This window comes from Akanthomyces muscarius, chromosome 5, assembly GCF_028009165.1.
Source record: "Akanthomyces muscarius strain Ve6 chromosome 5, whole genome shotgun sequence".
Classification (NCBI taxonomy): domain Eukaryota; kingdom Fungi; phylum Ascomycota; class Sordariomycetes; order Hypocreales; family Cordycipitaceae; genus Akanthomyces; species Akanthomyces muscarius.
This window is the reverse complement of record NC_079245.1, coordinates 938,292-954,801: the sequence shown is the minus strand read 5'-3', so window position 1 is coordinate 954,801 and position 16,510 is coordinate 938,292. Positions and strand designations below refer to the sequence as shown.

Here is a 16,510-nt window from a genome sequence, read left to right as displayed (position 1 = left end):
AATTGGAATCAAATTCGAGCAAGAATCGAGATATGATAACGTGATCAAGGCGCGTCTTACCTACCCGGATGGCTGCTTTCATATGACGAGCGTTGAGTTTGCTGACAAGAAGAATACACACTTCTCGTCTAAGCTACCATGCCATAGAGATTAAGTACCTACAATGTCGTTCAATTGGTTTGACGTGTGCGCTGAGAAACAGACCTTGCCCGGGCAATCTGCGACGGTCTGACCGAGCCCAAACGATCAGACCTTGTTTTTGCTCGGCTGTCAAGGAGGTAAGATTACGTAGTCGCGCCAGAAGGGCAAAAATGTGAATGAACTGTGCAGTGCCGGAGAGGACAAGCCTTATCCCGGTCACGCGAGGCTGCACCATTCTCTCCAGAGTGATCGACACGAGTCGGCCATCAATCCACCCCTCCAAAGCACCTCTTTCACGTGAAAACAGTGCATCCGTCAATGAAATGATCAGATCAATCCCACAGAAGAGGAAATTAGCTTGAAACAGGCGCGCTTCGACAACGCCTCGCGGTCGTGATGTGGAGAGCATCCGAATGAAACGAAACGAAACGAGAACAGAGCATGAGAACAGACGACCACGGCAGCAGATATAAGGATGCCGGATGTCGCGCGGAATTATCCGTTTGGGACAGGGCACATGATGGTCTTTCTTGTCTCAAAACGGTGAAAAATCGAACAATGCGCTTTGTCTGTGGAAGGGCAGTCGCATGGCGAGCGGAGATTGGACCTGGCTGGGGTGGAGAGGGTGTCTGACCGCGGAGGCGAACTGACGTTGGAAGACCAATGTAGTTACTGGACGGATAGAGCTGAATTGGTCCGTTGGCCCGATCAACACCACGAGGGAAAGGGCAGTCTTATTGGTAACTAGTACGAGTGGATACGTGTGACGAGCTGGCCAAGTCGTCACAATCACATTGTGATAACTAGAGGCTCGACACCGGTGCATTTTATGATTTCCGATACTGCAACCTCGTGTATCGGACAAGGGTCTGCAGAGAAATGGACGCACCACTCGGAGAATAAAGTACCAGCACAAAGGTACCACAGCTTGTTTTACTTCCGAACTCTTCTCTTTTTTTTCTCTCAAATTTTCTGTCACGCATTGTTTTTGTTGCCCGGGTGCTGCTTGCCGACGCCCGTCCACTTTCCAAGTCGCACACAGCAGGCGAAATGAGAGCCCAAAGTTGCACAACAAAGAAAGCCACGCGACAAACCGACCCAAAGCTTTAATTAAAATTTGAACAATGGCCCAATGCCCCCCCGCTGCTGAAACCGTGAGGGGTGCTAGCCCAAGCGGAGCCTCTTGTTGGCTTGCCACGCGAAATGCTGGCGGTCTGATCGCCACGCCAGTCCCCTTTCCCGCTGAACCCGCGCCGCCGCCGTCACTCTTCTTAGCCCCCCCATGTCTCTCTTTTCTCGTGCTACTCTGCTGCCTGGATGAGCTGCTGGGGATCAGCTTCATTCTTTCTAAATATAATGCTTTTTTTCTTCATGGTGTTTCTCGTCAACGTGGCAAAGAGGAGTCAAACCTCCCCGCTACCTGGTGCGGGCGGCGGGCGAGGGCAAACAAATGCAAGAAGGAAACGACGCCCGGCTCTGCCCTTTTTGTTGCTATTTTCGAAAGAAAAAAAAGGACTGGCGAATAGAGTTTCGCCGTGTCCACTTGGGACCGAGTCACCTCGTACAACAACAGACGTAAATGGTCCGCGCACTGATTTGCGCATGACGAAGGAAGAAGAAGGGGACAAAGATGGAAGAAGAAGCACTGTGAAAGCTATAGAGCAGTAAAAGACACGGTCAAAAGAAAATGAAAGTCGCATGTGAGCACCCTTGCAGGTAATTGATCTGGGTAATATCAAATAGTCCATGGCAGTAAAAAATCGTGAAGCAGGGGGACCCTGGTTGAAGATTGTTCTGTTTGGATCTGTGCTGTGATTGTGATGTGCAATGGCCAATCGGGGAACCTCGGCTCGCCCGCATAGTCAACATCTCTGCTGCCAAGCTTCAAAGCGTCCTGCAGATTTACCACCTCTCATGCTTGTTGCCATTTCTGAAAAATATCAAATCTCTTCACTCCTACGCTGAACACAGTACTGTCTCTCTTCAACGTGTAACCAACCGGACCTGCCGCACCGCACACCTTTGACGCAACTTTGACATCCGCCTGACCGTTTGCATTCTCTACGTGTAACCACACACTCCCGCACCCTGTGCCTGTCGTATTCACCCTTTCCATTCCCGCGCCGAGAAGCTGTTTTACGTGTGTACCCATCCCACGTCGTCCCATCCTCTCTCGCCCTCCCGTTTCGGTCTCATCTTCCATCTTGTGTGCCACCCATCCGACCAACAAAAAACAACTACACACAGCAAAACAAGACCTCCGAGAGATGGGATTCAACATATGAATTGGTCCAGAGTCGACACACGTCCAAGGCTGGAACAACAACAACAACAATAATGATTGACCTGCCGTCGCTCTTCTTTGGCGCCTTTGTCGGCGCCTTTGCCTTTACGCTGCTCGAGGTCTGCAAGCAGACGCGGCGCATCGTGCAGCGCGGCCGCGCCTGGAGCTGGCAGAATGGCTACCTCTACATGATCTGGACCGAGATCCTCGTCAACCTCGTCTTTGCCGTCGTCACCATCCTCCACTTCAACGAGTCCGTCTCGGGCACCCTCGCCTTTTACTTTGGTACCGTCACGCTGTGGGCGCTGCAGACGCAGATGCTCTCGCAAATCATCGCCAACCGCGTGTCCCTCATCATGGTCAGCCGGAAGCGCGCGACGTGGACGCGCTGGGGGCTCTTTGCGCTCATCCTCGGCGTCAACGTCGGCGTCTTCATCATATGGATCCCGGCGTACCTGCCCGGCGCGACGCCCCGGCAGAAGAACCTCAACAACCTGTTTGAAAAGATTGAAAAGAGCTTCTTCCTGGTGGTGGATCTGGGGCTCAATGGCTTCTTTCTATATCTGGTCAGATTCCGCCTGATTGCGGGCGGGCTACCCAAGTACTGGGCGCTATTCAAGATGAATGCCGTGCTCATTGTGGTCTCGACGGCCATGGATGCCGCTTTACTGGGAACGCTGAGTCTACCAGACCCCTACGTGTGAGTGTCCCTTCTACGTGCCGTTGCCTACCACCGTCATCAAGACTAATACTCATTCTCCTCTTACAGATATGTGCAGTTCGCACCGCTTGCTTACACAGTCAAGCTCTACATCGAACTCGTCATGACCTCCCTCATTGCCAGGGTCGTCAGCCGCGAGGCCGTCCCGGGCCAAGCCGCCGGCGACTCGTCGCGCTTCCCCTCGTTCCAGCCTCCCACGCCCATGGGCCACGACCGCTACGGCGACAAGTACGGCAGCACCAAGAGCATCTTTGGCGACGCGAGCATCGCGCCGCCGCCGACGCCCAAGCTCGACACGCAGTCCCTCTGCAGCGTCGCCGCGCTGTCGTACCACACCGCCGATATCGAGGGCCGCTGCGAGGCGCCCGGCGACGAGGTGTTTTTAAGTCCGGTCCCCGAGAGCAGCATCATCAAGACGGTGACGACGACGGTCGTGTCCGAGGACAAGAGCAGCAGCCCCGCGCCGCTGCCCCCGCCGACCAGCAGCGCCGTCGGCAGCATCAAGAGCCACAAGAGCCACAAGAGTCACAAGAGCCACAAGAGTCGCCTGCGGGCGGGCGCGCACGACGACTGGATCAATGACCCCGCGGCGCCGCCGACGCCGCCGGCCAAGGACGGGCCGCCGGTCGCACTGACGAGGACCAAGTCCAGACGGGCGCGGCACCCGCTCGCCTCGCGGTTCAACCAGAATCAGCGTTGAGCCTAGCGGCTCAGCCAATACTGGCATTGTCGATTAGCGTTGTTGTTCTTTTTGCATGTCTTTACAGCGCAAACGACTTGGGCGTTGGAAAGAATCGGGTGTTGTCATGCGTCTTTGACTTTTAGCACATATTCTCCGAAACCCACGGGTTTCTTTCCCACTCATCAATACCTCTTCCTTCCTTGCATATACTCCATCTTCTTTTCGTCTTGCATTTTCAGCATTCATTTTCAACATTGGCTTTCCTTTATGTCTGGAGCTCATCGTCATATTATCATTGAGAGGGGCATCAAACCTAGTGGCGTTGGGCGACCACCTGTCTAGACTTGGCCAGGGCAGACTGCGGCAGATACTTTGGACAGCATTCTACATTCATCATATACAGTTAATCAAAACTACACCGTAATAAAATAGACAGACTTGGAATACAATGGACAATATTAAACGCAACAAGTCTTGTGACGACAAAATGGTGGCCTACTTGGCGCAAGTTGCAGCGCGTCCGGCCAATTACCACAGCTTGCCCGCTCAGAGCTGCCGAGTCCAAACACCTGCGTCGCTCAACCTCATCCAAAATGGAAAACTAGGCACTGGCTTTGGAGTGGTGCGCAGAATAAGAAACGATGCCGGCTTATTTCCTTCGTCTGGATGCAGAAAGAAAACAAGTGGCCATAGATCATGGACGCACCCAGAAATCTCGGAGCGGGCTGTATAGGGCATGGCGCATCGGCCGGCCTTGATTCCTCACGGCCGACATGTGTGAGAGGGAGGGAGGGGATGCAGGCGAGGCTCGGTGGCCTAGACCAAGGCGAGAATGCCGAATAAGGGCCTCGCGAAGCCGCCTGTCAGCTGGCTATTCCTCCCTTTTTTTACTCAGTCTTTGCGCGAAGCCTTTATTAGTATTTGCTTGTGGGCGCCGTTGATTGGCGATTTCCGGCTATGCGCCATGTGCTTGAAAACGGCAGCGGCCGACAGAGACCTGAAGATCGGGACACACCTGGCCGCCCACCTCTCCGCAGCGGAAACATTTTGATGGGCGTTGCTTAGAATGGTACTGGTTTCATAGTGAATGACATCAAACCATCTGCCGCGGATGATGCTATTTTGGATGCGTAAGAGAGTTTAACTATTTAGTGATTCTTGGCTTGATTCTAACTTTGGACACTCTAGAACTTTTTAAATCGATCGTTCGACTCATAGAGCGGAACTCCCTGCCCATCCAGCACCTCTTGGGCTAGGCTGCGAAAAGAACGAAACTCAATGTCGGGGTATAGCTCCTTTCCAATCAGATAACCTAGAGCCTTGGCAGTCTCTGGAGTATTATCGCCACGAATCTCGAGGGAGTGTTGTATTTCGCCATTCGCTTTCGTCCACAGCGCCCCAGCATCCGAGGGATCGACGTCAAGAGCCACAGAAGCGTCACGTACCCTTTCTTGAAGCTCTTGTTCAGAAACATATTCGCGAGCCGTCTTTTCCCCGCTCATCTCTTCAAAAAGAGCATAAATCTCGTTTGGAGTCCACAGCTCGCTGTAAGCAAAGACGTACTTGTTGATGGTTCGGCTGTCTTGGATGATGCGAACCACGTACTGGCCGACGTCGCGCTTGTCGGTAATGGCAGACGGCGTGTTTCCGTCGCCAGCAATGTCGGACCGATTGAACTTTGTGATGTAGTCGAGCTTGCCGGACGGCAGGCGGGGAACGGACGCCTGATACCACCAGCCTACGTCGATGATGGTGTACGGGAGGTCAATGCTCTTGATGTAGTTGTAGAACTCCTCTCTCTGCAGCATTGTTTGTTAATGGGTAAACATTTGATACATGTGCTGTTTTCGAGTGAAACTTGCCTGATCTCGGCCATGGGTTATGCCCCCGGCTGGGGTCACAGCCGTAAAGGAGCTCGGCACGAAGCGTTGCACACCGGCTGCCTTTGCCGCATCCGCAAGCGAATATTGAAGCTGGGCGTCAAAGGGACTCATGGCGGAAATGACGACGCTGACTCCTGCCAGAGCCGCAGCGAGAAGGCCCTTGTCACCGTCCAAATCAACGACAACGGTGTCCACCCCGCGCTCTCTGAGTTTGACGTTGGCGGGCTTGGAGAGTGACTCCTGGCGCGTGAGAGCAATGATGGTCTGTCTTGTGTCAGAAAAAAGGATTTTACGTCAAAGATTGCATCGTCCTATAAAGACTCACAAATTTACCGGATTCGACTAGGCTGTCGATGATGGACGAACCTGTCTCACCAGTTGCGCCTGCTACGGCGACACGAAGATTGGCCATTTTTTTAATGCTTATAGATGAACTTTGCAAGTTGGACGATTAGAGGAGATGATGCAGTTGGTGTGTTGATATTGGTGTATCTGGAGATTTGTGATGACGACGATGATACTGGGCTTTAAATATACCTAGTCGTAACCTAGGCTTATAAATTAATTCTCGGGGTATGCAATTGATTCCAGTGCAAGTGGATAAATATCAATGGCCGAGAAAAAGGTACTAGAAGATTGAGTTTGCGCCAAGAGTCAATCTTGCAGCGGGCGGCTCTGCGGTTGGTTCAAGGTTTCTCTGACAATCCCGCACGGCGGAGTTTGTCTACGCTGCGGCGATGACGCTCCCGTGGATTCCGCGGACAATCATTGTTCTGCCACCTAGCTTTTTTTCCTTTTTCTTGCATGCCAGATTCTGGGATGACGCCCGCGCAATCGAGTTTTATAGCTCCGCCGATTTTATACGGGAACTTTCCTCCTCTTTGCTCAACGCCAGACCCTTAATCCAACGCACTAGCGGGTTGGAATCAGTCGCGAAGAGAGGAAAGCATAATTTGAAGCCATTAATTTGTGGCGTAAGTGCGACGGTGAAGAATGTCAGGATCCTCCAAGTGACCGAGGCTTTACGTCACTTCAGCCTTGCGATAGGGCCGGATCCGCATCACAGTAATTGGCCAGCCCGGAGTTTCTTATAAGACGGGGCGATTGTAGCGGAAGTTGGCACGTCGACAAGTCTAGCGTAATTGTATATTCTATTTTTGCTCTCGTGTCTAACAGGGCAGCTCTAATTTAATTTTGACAAAGAAAAAAAAATTACAAATACTCAAAAATACATGAAGAAAAAACGGCACACTATTTCTAAAAGAACAGACCAAGCGCCAAATGGCCCAGGAGTGCCCAACCATAGCCCACCGCTACCATTCTGCCCGTGGCAGCACCCACAGGAACCACTGGCGTGTTATTGCCGCCGCCAGATCCAGAGTCTGTGCCCACAACTACCGGCGGGGTTTGCGTGAACACGGTCACGTCGCCGTTCGCGTCGGTGCTCGAGCTCGTCCCCACGCCGCCAGGCCAGGGAACCGTGATGGTGACGGGCGAACACGTTGCCGCGCACGTTGGCCTCGTGATGGTGACTGTGCCGTCGCGTCCCGTCGCCGTCGCCGCCACGGAGCCAGTGCCGGTAACGACGAGCGTGGGCGGCGTGCCTGGTCCGCCAGTACCTGGAGGAGTGGCAATCGTCACGGTCCCGTCTTTGCCGGTGGCGGTGACGGGCGCGGTGATTGCTGTCCCGGGGATGATGAGGGTAGGCGGTGGCTGAGTCGCGCCGCCGGCAGGAGGAGGAGGAGTCGCCGCTGGTGTGAAGATGGTGACGATGCCGTCGCTTCCCGTGCGGATGCTGGTGGTGGTTCCGCCGCCTGGGACGGTTTTGACGGGCAAGCCAGTGGTTGAAGGCGCCGAGGTGGGTGTGAATACGGTGACCGTGCCGTCAACTCCCGTGCTGGTGCTGGCGATGGTCCCGGTATATGGCGTCGTTTTGACGCGCAATCCAGTTGTGGTGGGTGTGACGGCAGGCGTGAGAACAGTGACCGTGCCGTCAGCGCCGGTGGTGGTTCCAGTAGTTGTGTCTGTCCCGGGAGTCGTCACAATGGGCAGTCCAGTTGTTGTAGGCGCCACGGTGGGTGTGAAGATGGTGATTGTTCCGTCCGTTCCCGTTGCCGTGCTGGTGGCCGTTCCGGTCCCTGGCGAAGACACTGTTGGGGGCACCGAGGAGGTGGGGGTGACGACAGCAGGGGTAAACACTGTGATGGTGCCATCGGAGCCGGTTGTTTTGCTCGTGCCTGTGCTTGTCCACGGCTCGGTGACGGTTGGAGGGGGAGTCGAAGTCATCACGGGAGTGGGCGTTGACGAGACCCGCACGACAGGGGTGCCCTCTATGTCTGGAGTTGCGCTGGGCACGGTGCTTGTTCGAGTCGTCCTGACTGTTGGCTGGGGAGTAGTTGACGTCGCTTGCACCGTCTCAGGAGTGAGAACTGTGACGGTTCCATCTGTGCCGGTGGTGGTTGTCGACACCGTTCCGGTCCAGGCGGTGGTTATGGTTGGCCTGGGGGTCGTCGAAATTGCAGTCGTGGTCACGGGAGTCAGCACGGAAATTGTTCCATCTGTGCCAGTGACAGTAGCAACAACAGTTCCGGTCCAAGCTGTGGTTATGGTTGGCGCGGGGGTCGTCGAGACAGCAGTCGTAGTCAGGGGAGTCAGCACGGAGATCGTGCCGTCTGTGCCCGTAACGGTAGTGGTGGCTGTTCCAGTCCAGGCCGTTGTTACAGTTGGCAAAGGTGTCGTCGAAAACGGAGTTGTAGTCACAGGAGTCAGCACAGAAACTGTACCATCTGTGCCGGTGACAGTGGTGGTAAGTGTTCCAGTCCAGGCTGTTGTTACAGTGGGTACAGATGTCGTCGAAAACGGCGTCGTAGTTACAGGAGTCAGCACGGAGATTGTGCCGTCTGTACCAGTGACAGTTGTGGTTACCGTTCCTGTCCAGGCTGTGGTTATAGTAGGTACAGGTGGCGTTGTTCGCTCTGGGGTTACGCCTGGTCCAGTGGGCGTTGGAGTGACTGGCGGCGAGGTTGACGAGGCAGTGGCAGTGGCGGGGGTCAGTACAGAAACCGTCCCGTCCGTACCAGTGACAGTTATTGTGACTGTGCCAGTCCAGACTGTTGTTATAGTTGGTCCGGGGGTTGTTGAAGTGGCCGGCGGCGTGGTTGATGAAGCAGTGGCAGTAGCAGGAGTAAGCACGGAGACTGTGCCATCTGTGCCAGTGGTCGTCGTCGTCACGGTTCCCGTCCAAGCTGTGGTTATGGTCGGCTTAGGGGTTGTTGATGTGGCTGGTGATGTAGTTGAAGAAGCAGTCGTAGTAACAGGAGTGAGAACAGACACGGTCCCGTCGGTACCAGTGGTGGTAACTACAACAGTGCCAGTCCATGCTGTGGTTATCGTTGGCGGAGGAGTAATTGAGATTCTTGGCGGCGGAGTAGACGTGTCAGATACGCTCGTTATCGTCAGTGGCGTGAGAACAGACACAGTCCCGTCCGTGCCGGTGGTGGTGGTTGTAATAGTTCCAGTCCAAGCCGTGGTTATCGTTGGCGGGGGAGCTGTTGAGGTCACTGGCGTGGTAGTTGACGTGGTGGAAACGCTCGTGATTGTTGTTGGCGTGAGAATAGACACAGTACCATCTGTTCCAGTGGTCGTTGTTGTGACAGTTCCGGTCCAAGCAGTTGTTATCGTTGGTGGGGCAGTGATTGAGGTGGCCGGTGTAGTTGTGGCTGGCGTCGTTGCCGGCGTGGATGCTGTTGATGAGGTGTCCGGCGTAAGAACAGAGATAGTACCATCGGTACCAGTGGTGGTAGTCGTGACGGTCCCGGTCCAGGCTGTAGTGATAGTCGGCGGAGGGGTTGTGGAGCTGAAGCTCTGAGAAGTAGTGCTACTGCTTGGCGTGCTTGAACTTGTAGTGCTGCTTGGTGTAGAGGAAGTTGTGGTGCTGCCTGTAGTACTGCTTGATGTAGATGGAGTTGTAGTACTAGTAGAAGTGCTGCTTGGCGTACTTGAAGTCGAGGTCGTGCTGCTGGTGGTACTGCTGCTTGATGTACTTGGACTCGTGGTACTCGTTGAGGTGCTGCTTGGTGTACTTGAAGCTGTGGTGCTGCTTGAAAGGCTTGAAGTTGTGCTGCTACTCGACGAGCTTGGGCTAGTTGTTCTGGTCGTGGTGGTGCTGCTAGGTGTGCTCGAGGTAGAAGAGCTGCTGCTAGTGGTGGTGCTGCTCTGTGTGCTCGAGGTCGTAGTACTACTGCTGCTAGTCGTAGTCGTCTGCGAACTTGAAGTCGTACTACTGCTGCTGCTAGTCGTGCTAGTCTGTGTGCTTGAGCTTGTAGTCGTGCACTTGCCCTCGCACGTCTTGTAGAACTGGAATACGACAGTGCCATAGTTCCATCTGGTATTATATACTCCATAGGTATAGCTGCCAGTGCCTCGAGGCCAGCGGAAACGAATTGTATGCTTTCCTGGTGGGTTTAGCTTGTCAGTGCGTAGCTCACCGTCTGGGAAGAGAGCTTTGCAAGACTTCACTCACCTGGCGGGATCAAAAAGAAACCCCGCGTGTAATAGATGTCCCGACCGCTGGCTTTAGGAGGCCGCAAGACGTCATCCACGGTGGCCTGCGGATATCCATAGAGGTTGGTGTAGCCGTCAATCTCGCCACCAGTCTCGCCGAGGAACTCGTCGTCAAGCTCCAGTAAGAAGTGCTTTGACTGGGCCTCTCTGTCCGTAGCCACCAGGATGACGGGAAAGTCATAGTTGCTCGTTGTCTCGAACGGCTTTGGCTCGTTGGGCTGAGCATAGGGTGCGTAGCCCCATCTGAGGTAGCCGGGAGTACTACTCGTCAGCTGGTCTCCCAAGCAAGGCCGCTTTCCACCTTCATCGCAGGGAAACTCGGATCGAATGAAAGATGTGTCGCAAGGATAGAAATTGGTCTGTTTTTCCGGCACTGGACCTGCGTCGGGAAATCGACCGCATATGGTCTCGTTGATGTTGGCCTGTCTTGCTGCAAGATGGCGCTTAGCCAATAGACTATCGTCACTGAATAGTGACCAAGTGGTGGCGCCACTGGCCAGCATCAGGACAAGTGGAAAACGCATACTGATGCAACTTTGCACTGGTGTGTATAGAAATCAATCGTTTTCTACTTCTGTCGTCGTGGCGTGGCTTCATGAAGGTGCTGAACAGGTCAAGTATAAATGCAGAATTGCCGCTTCTGATTAGTTAAAGACCACAAAACAAGCTATATTTTCATTGGGCACTATGCCAGATTGAAGAAAGCGTCGAACGATGTTTGAGTTCTGACTTCGGCTCATGTTAGTCTTTCTTAAAGCAATGACCGGTCCTCTTTCTGTTTAACAAGAGACTGGACGCGAAGCATCTTGGCGACTGCGGCTCAAAATGAAGCAAGCCCACTTTGATTGGACAGTCCAGAAAAATTAAAACTTTGGGCACCAAAAGCTTGAGAACGACGTCAATCTAGCCGAAGTAACCGAAGGGACTTTTCCTTTTAGGTGGGGAGCATAAACTCTACTGCGTTCCGGGACTGACAAACTGAAAGAAGTAGAGGCTTGCAGGGCCTGCTGTCCTCGGTTCCCAAAGTTTGGGTACACATATAGACAGGTCTCCATCAGGATCCAGTCTCTTATGGACTCAGCAGTCCTCCACAATAGGCCTGTCATGTACACTGTTACCGTCCATGGCGGGATGCATCTTGGCAAGTCGCCTAAAGTGACATTTGAGTCGTACGATGCAATTATTGTATATACAGCGGAGACAAACGGGAGGCTGTTCCGCGTTGATGCCCACGGAAGTTGCCATGAAAGCCATCCCTTTGGGTGTGCGAAACCTACACTTAGGTATCTTGCAGGGATGTCAGCACATCATAATACCCAGTAAGGCTGACATAGGGGAACTTAAATGAGCGACAGTTAGCACACAAACCAAAGTACTCAAGTTCTCCTTGAGTACTATGCACTACCACGCCACAGGGCTTATCTGCAGTAGATAACGGTACCATCTGGTACTGCCAAGTAGTGGATGAAGTGACCGAGGTGTAAGCTTCGCGCACCCAAATTAATGGTTGATGCTACAATTAATGGTTTAGCCGCCCGAACTTTTTCGGGACTGACTTGAAGGTTGTTTAGCACGATTCCGATGTTGACTTTATGGGTTTGACATGGGATTAGTGCTTGGCAGATCCATGCCTCGCCGGATCGGCGCTGGCCTCGGACGGTTACCCAAGCTAAGAAATTGCCTTGGAGAGATTCCCGACCTGGAACAAGCCCATCTCCTTTGAATGAGAAATTAATTCTGCAACGCCCTTGTCATGAAAAATAAAATAAAATGAAATGAAATAAAATCCAGGATCTCGAAGACTAGCATTGCACGATGGACATAAGAAAGATGTCGATCGTGCAAGGACACAGAGAAACGCTTTCGCTTCTGTGTTCCTGGGCGAGTCTGACCTAAACTGTCTTTACAGGGCTGCCAGGACATCCAGGAACACCCGGAGATAAACATCCGGGTCCACAGCTCAGCTGCCTGAACCACACGTGTACGATACTGCTGACAAAGTTGAATCACAAATTGGTAGAGGCTCCTACCTGCACAATCGAGCCGCGATTGGGTTGACCTAGCTCCGCCCTGTTTGAGACGGCATCAATGCTTTGCCCGAGCGGACCGAGACTCTGTTGGCGGACTGCCAGGAGGCCAGGCAACTGGTACAGCAAAACCTCGCTGACTCACGGCCGCGAGACGTTGTTTCTGCCTCTCTGACAGAGCGACGGCGTTGATGCCGATTTTCGCTTTGTCGCCAAGGAGAAGCGATTCAGATTGTGGAAAGAAAGCTTCCAAGCGAGCGCGGCGTACTAGCCCTTTTCCAGAATTATCGATGGCAGTGTGTGCAGTTGTTCTGTGGCGGGGACGGTCAAGAATGCTTGGATGAGGAAGGACGCTGGGACGTGGGAGGACGCTGAGATGGTCAAGGACGACAGATACTAAATAGACCGCTAACTAGTGCGTGCCGCCAGGCACAGCATGCAGGGCGAAAACGAGATGCAGGAAGCCACCAAAATATTTACATAGGAAGCCAGCTTTCACAGCGTCCATATCCGTAGCATAAATTTTGCAGTGCCGCGTACGCTAGGAAGAAGCGACCTGCTTGGTGTCGGCTAACTAACCAACCAACTACAAATCTAGTGTAAGCCGATTTCTGTAGCTTCACCTTGAGTGAACCATTGCCTCAAAGCAGTGCAGACTTACCCAAAGTTTATGCAAACAGCTATCAATTTTTTTTGTAGTTATTTATTACATGCTTGGCAGAAAATGCAAGTAGAGCACTGTATTCAAAGAAAACAAACCCAAAATGCAACAGCCACGCACCTACCAATTGCCAGCGATCGTCGACTTTGATGTTTCTTCTCACGTGTGTGTATCTGGCTGAGAGAGTATCTACAAGGACAATGGCACATGCAATCTGAGACGCACCACTGTATGATGTCTATGTCTAAATTCTAAAGCCAATCAAGATGTAGATTCATTCGGCTTAGCCCAGTCCACCAACTTTTCACAAACATGGCAACCATCATGCTCGCTATCAGGCCCTTTAGTATAATGTGCTGATTTAAACGTGAGGATTCTTTGTAATTCCCGTTTGTATATACCTCTAACAGCCTAAGTGGGAGCTCAGATGATATCTCGGGGTGCGACTGGAAGGATAGTATCCTGTGAGACTTGGAAAGGAGAATCTCATTATCAGGGGCAAGAGCAATAAAACCGTCGAAGCGTGATACTGCTTTATGCTTGTGGAGTTTATGAAGGCGCTATAAATGTCAGATAAGAGACTTGGGTTATGATGACCAGGGGACAGACCAATTTATCCTTCCCAAAGAACAGAGAGCCGTCAACATTCAGCTGCAAATGTTCAACATCGATCTAGCATGGGAATGTTAGCTAATACGCATGAAGACGCGACTCGCCTAGTTGGAGCCCACTTAGCGGGTACGACTGTACACTACTGGTAATCCGTAGAAGGCACGATGGCACGTCCAAAAGCCTACACTAGGGCGCAAGCGGACGTAATATTTAAATCAAATCAAATCAAATCAAAAGGCCCTCCCCCGTAGCATGAGCGCGGTGCGCGCCCTGTGAGGGCCTACTAAGCGGGCACGACTACACATTTATCCGTAGAAGGCTCGATGGCACGTCTCAACGCCTACTGGTACTCCGGGGCGCAAACGGACGTAATTATCAAATCAAATCAAAAGGGCCTCCCCTCTGCCACCTTCCTTTTACATCTACACTGGAACCCATCTTTGTAGAGGAAATTTCGACCACGCAGACGTACGCCCAGTAGAAAGCAGCACCCAGCGAACCGTTGAGCGCTCTTGCGCCACCGATAGTTCCCGGAAGGAGCTCATGAGACGCGCCCCGGTAACAACCCGCCCCATTTTTGCCCAGCAGTAACGTAGCAGCAGTGCGACTCTCGATAAGCGTCGCCAGATACGCACCTTTGTGGAGTCTATTGCCGCTCCGCAAGACACTTTGACCACCAGCTAACACTAGGGGCCCTCTAAACGTGGACCGATCTGCGCGGCTGTGGAAGACGGCACTGTCGCTACCCACCTAAACGGCGCCGTGCTCTCTTTCAACACGAGAATTGCGGATGCGAGTAGGAGTTTTGCCATGTGTGGCCTCTACATAGTTATGCGGCGGGTCTCCGGTGTCGTGCTACATGATAGGATGTTGATAGCGAATACGAATTCGACTGACTCGCTAGTAGTGATGCTAACGCGTGTGCAACAGCGTGACACCAAGATGGGGAGGGGTAGACTGACGAGCCCATGAAGCGTATCGTCCTGAAGAGAGTACTGAGATTCTTGCGAGCCTTGGAGTATATCTTGCCACATGCGCTCCATGAGAAGAAGAATCTGACCCATGGCATCGTAGACTGTGACGTGAAGCAGAATAGGCAGCCTACCAGTCGGGAAGCCGCGCGGACAGTGGGGAAGCCGCGCGGACCATTAGGTTAAGGTGATTTCTCTATTGCCTGCAAATTTGGCTCCTGATGTATAGTGGAACGTAAATTCGAATGTAGCGACACTCCCTCCACCTGCAGAAGCACTTACATGATTCATGGGTGAGCATGGTATCTGTACAAGTCAAACTCTTCGCTATGACTATTATGCCGGCTCTCTGTGAATTGATGAGGATTAATCATTTTCACATAAGCTACTCGTGACAAATAATCATCGCTAGGGTAGTTCTCGTCTCGCTGTCGAGTAAACTTCCAACTTCCCATGCCTGTTTTTTTCTTCTTCTCTTTATCACACGCTTGCGTCCTTCACAAACCCAAATTCTGATTATACTCCTGACATCACGTCACACCTACAATGTTATTCATTCACCGCCGCTTGAAATTACTGGCTGGTTTCGCCTTCACCTTGATTGTTGTTTTTTCCCTTTGGCATCAAACAGCACTATCGATGGAGTCTGTCAGCGGCGACGCCTCGGTCAAGTCTATCAACTCCAACACCTCGATAAAAACTGCCAGCCCTAACGCATATGTCTTCTACGCCACCGAAGATGTCTACGCATGCTCTGTTCTTGTCAACATACATCGACTGCGTCACATGTATCATACAAAGCACCGGATTCTTGTATTTGTATCCAGTGGTGTTTCAAAGGAGTACCTTACTCGATTCACAGATCTGGAAGCAAAAGTGATTTTGGAAACACCACCGCCGCTCTCTGCTGGAAGCTCCCCTTACTACAAAGATTGCTTGTTGAAACTGGTGCCGTTTAGAGTATATGAGCTAGACCGGTATATTCAGCGATGCCTTATACTGGACTCTGATCAACTCATCATGCAGAACCTCGATGCAATATTTCAAAGTGCTTCAACTGATATAGCGGCAGCTCCCGCGTATTGGATAAGTAACGACACATTAAGCAGCACTTGTATGCTTGTTGAACCAAGCCGAAAACTATGGGAACAAGTTCAGACGAGTATCGCATCTATATTACCCGGCCAATACGACATGGACATAATCAACGACATGTTTCGCGACAACGCCCATAGGCTTCCAGGAAGCTATATCACCATTAACAGCCACTGGGAAGACCGGAATGTCCCTAAGTGGTTTGATATAGAAGCAGGGGTGGTCCCATTTCCAGACGGTCAGCTATCGCGTCCCGCATCTGATGATGAGCTTGAAGACCTGTATAGGAGAGCCTACATTATTCACTTTTTCGCTATCGGAAAACCCTGGATGAGAACTACGGAAGAAGCCAGAAGATCGAGGCCTAAATCCCATCCTATTTTGTTTAAGCAGTGGGAAGAATGGCGTCAAAATGCATCTCAGCTATGTTATTCCAATGTGGTTCAAGTTATCTAACACTAGTATAGATTACTATCCATAATTAGTTAGGCTCTTTCAGAGTAAAAACTGAAACCTGGTCCTACAGCTAAGATACTCTTAGTGGTATTATTTAGTAGCGCTATGATGTTGATAATAAGAAGTATAATAGTAGGGGCTATATACGGGGGGATAAGTATAGTTTATAAGAAAGGGATGAGTGTAATTAGCTAGCTTAGAGGAGAAGGTTAGACCTAGGAGGAAGAGACAATTTGTATCCGAGTTCTGCCTGACGCAGGAGGGATAAAAGAAGCTCGGTGAGTTGCTCAGTTTTGATAGGGAGCTCAGGTGCTGGCTCGGGTGCTGGCTGAGGATGCAGTCTTTGCGGGGGCTCACTGGGGCTCAGGTGAGAGCAGCGCCGCTCAGTTTCCTCCCTAAGAGAGGAAACTGGGC

The 16,510-nt window shown here is 52.1% G+C and overlaps 6 protein-coding genes across 6 annotated transcripts; 2 read left to right on the top strand and 4 right to left on the bottom strand.

Annotated features, from left to right (window-relative positions):
* Positions 1 to 2,478: 2,478 nt before the first annotated feature.
* On the top strand, positions 2,479 to 3,846 carry LMH87_009592 (uncharacterized protein; the record flags this gene model as incomplete). The annotated part of the gene is made up of 2 exons (XM_056196615.1): positions 2,479 to 3,125; positions 3,195 to 3,846. 2 exons carry the CDS (start codon positions 2,479 to 2,481, stop codon positions 3,844 to 3,846), a joined length of 1,299 nt encoding a protein of 432 aa, XP_056053745.1.
* Positions 3,847 to 5,012: 1,166 nt separating this feature from the next.
* LMH87_009591 (uncharacterized protein) lies at positions 5,013 to 6,123 on the bottom strand (the record flags this gene model as incomplete). The annotated part of the gene is made up of 3 exons (XM_056196614.1): positions 5,013 to 5,627; positions 5,691 to 5,975; positions 6,037 to 6,123. 3 exons carry the CDS (start codon positions 6,121 to 6,123, stop codon positions 5,013 to 5,015), a joined length of 987 nt encoding a protein of 328 aa, XP_056053744.1.
* Positions 6,124 to 6,968: 845 nt separating this feature from the next.
* LMH87_009590 (uncharacterized protein) lies at positions 6,969 to 7,997 on the bottom strand (the record flags this gene model as incomplete). The annotated part of the gene is made up of 1 exon (XM_056196613.1): positions 6,969 to 7,997. The coding sequence occupies one exon, from the start codon at positions 7,995 to 7,997 to the stop codon at positions 6,969 to 6,971; it is 1,029 nt and encodes a 342-aa protein (XP_056053743.1).
* A 1,150-nt stretch (positions 7,998 to 9,147) lies between these two features.
* Positions 9,148 to 10,798, bottom strand: LMH87_009589 (uncharacterized protein; the record flags this gene model as incomplete). Its single annotated transcript, XM_056196612.1, has 4 exons — positions 9,148 to 9,535; positions 9,686 to 9,834; positions 10,110 to 10,165; positions 10,234 to 10,798. The coding sequence occupies 4 exons, from the start codon at positions 10,796 to 10,798 to the stop codon at positions 9,148 to 9,150; spliced, it is 1,158 nt and encodes a 385-aa protein (XP_056053742.1).
* Positions 10,799 to 13,284: 2,486 nt separating this feature from the next.
* Positions 13,285 to 14,149, bottom strand: LMH87_009588 (uncharacterized protein; the record flags this gene model as incomplete). Its single annotated transcript, XM_056196611.1, has 4 exons — positions 13,285 to 13,293; positions 13,364 to 13,522; positions 13,572 to 13,634; positions 14,075 to 14,149. The coding sequence occupies 4 exons, from the start codon at positions 14,147 to 14,149 to the stop codon at positions 13,285 to 13,287; spliced, it is 306 nt and encodes a 101-aa protein (XP_056053741.1).
* Positions 14,150 to 15,091: 942 nt separating this feature from the next.
* On the top strand, positions 15,092 to 16,096 carry LMH87_009587 (uncharacterized protein; the record flags this gene model as incomplete). The annotated part of the gene is made up of 1 exon (XM_056196610.1): positions 15,092 to 16,096. One exon carries the CDS (start codon positions 15,092 to 15,094, stop codon positions 16,094 to 16,096), a length of 1,005 nt encoding a protein of 334 aa, XP_056053740.1.
* Positions 16,097 to 16,510: the final 414 nt, after the last annotated feature.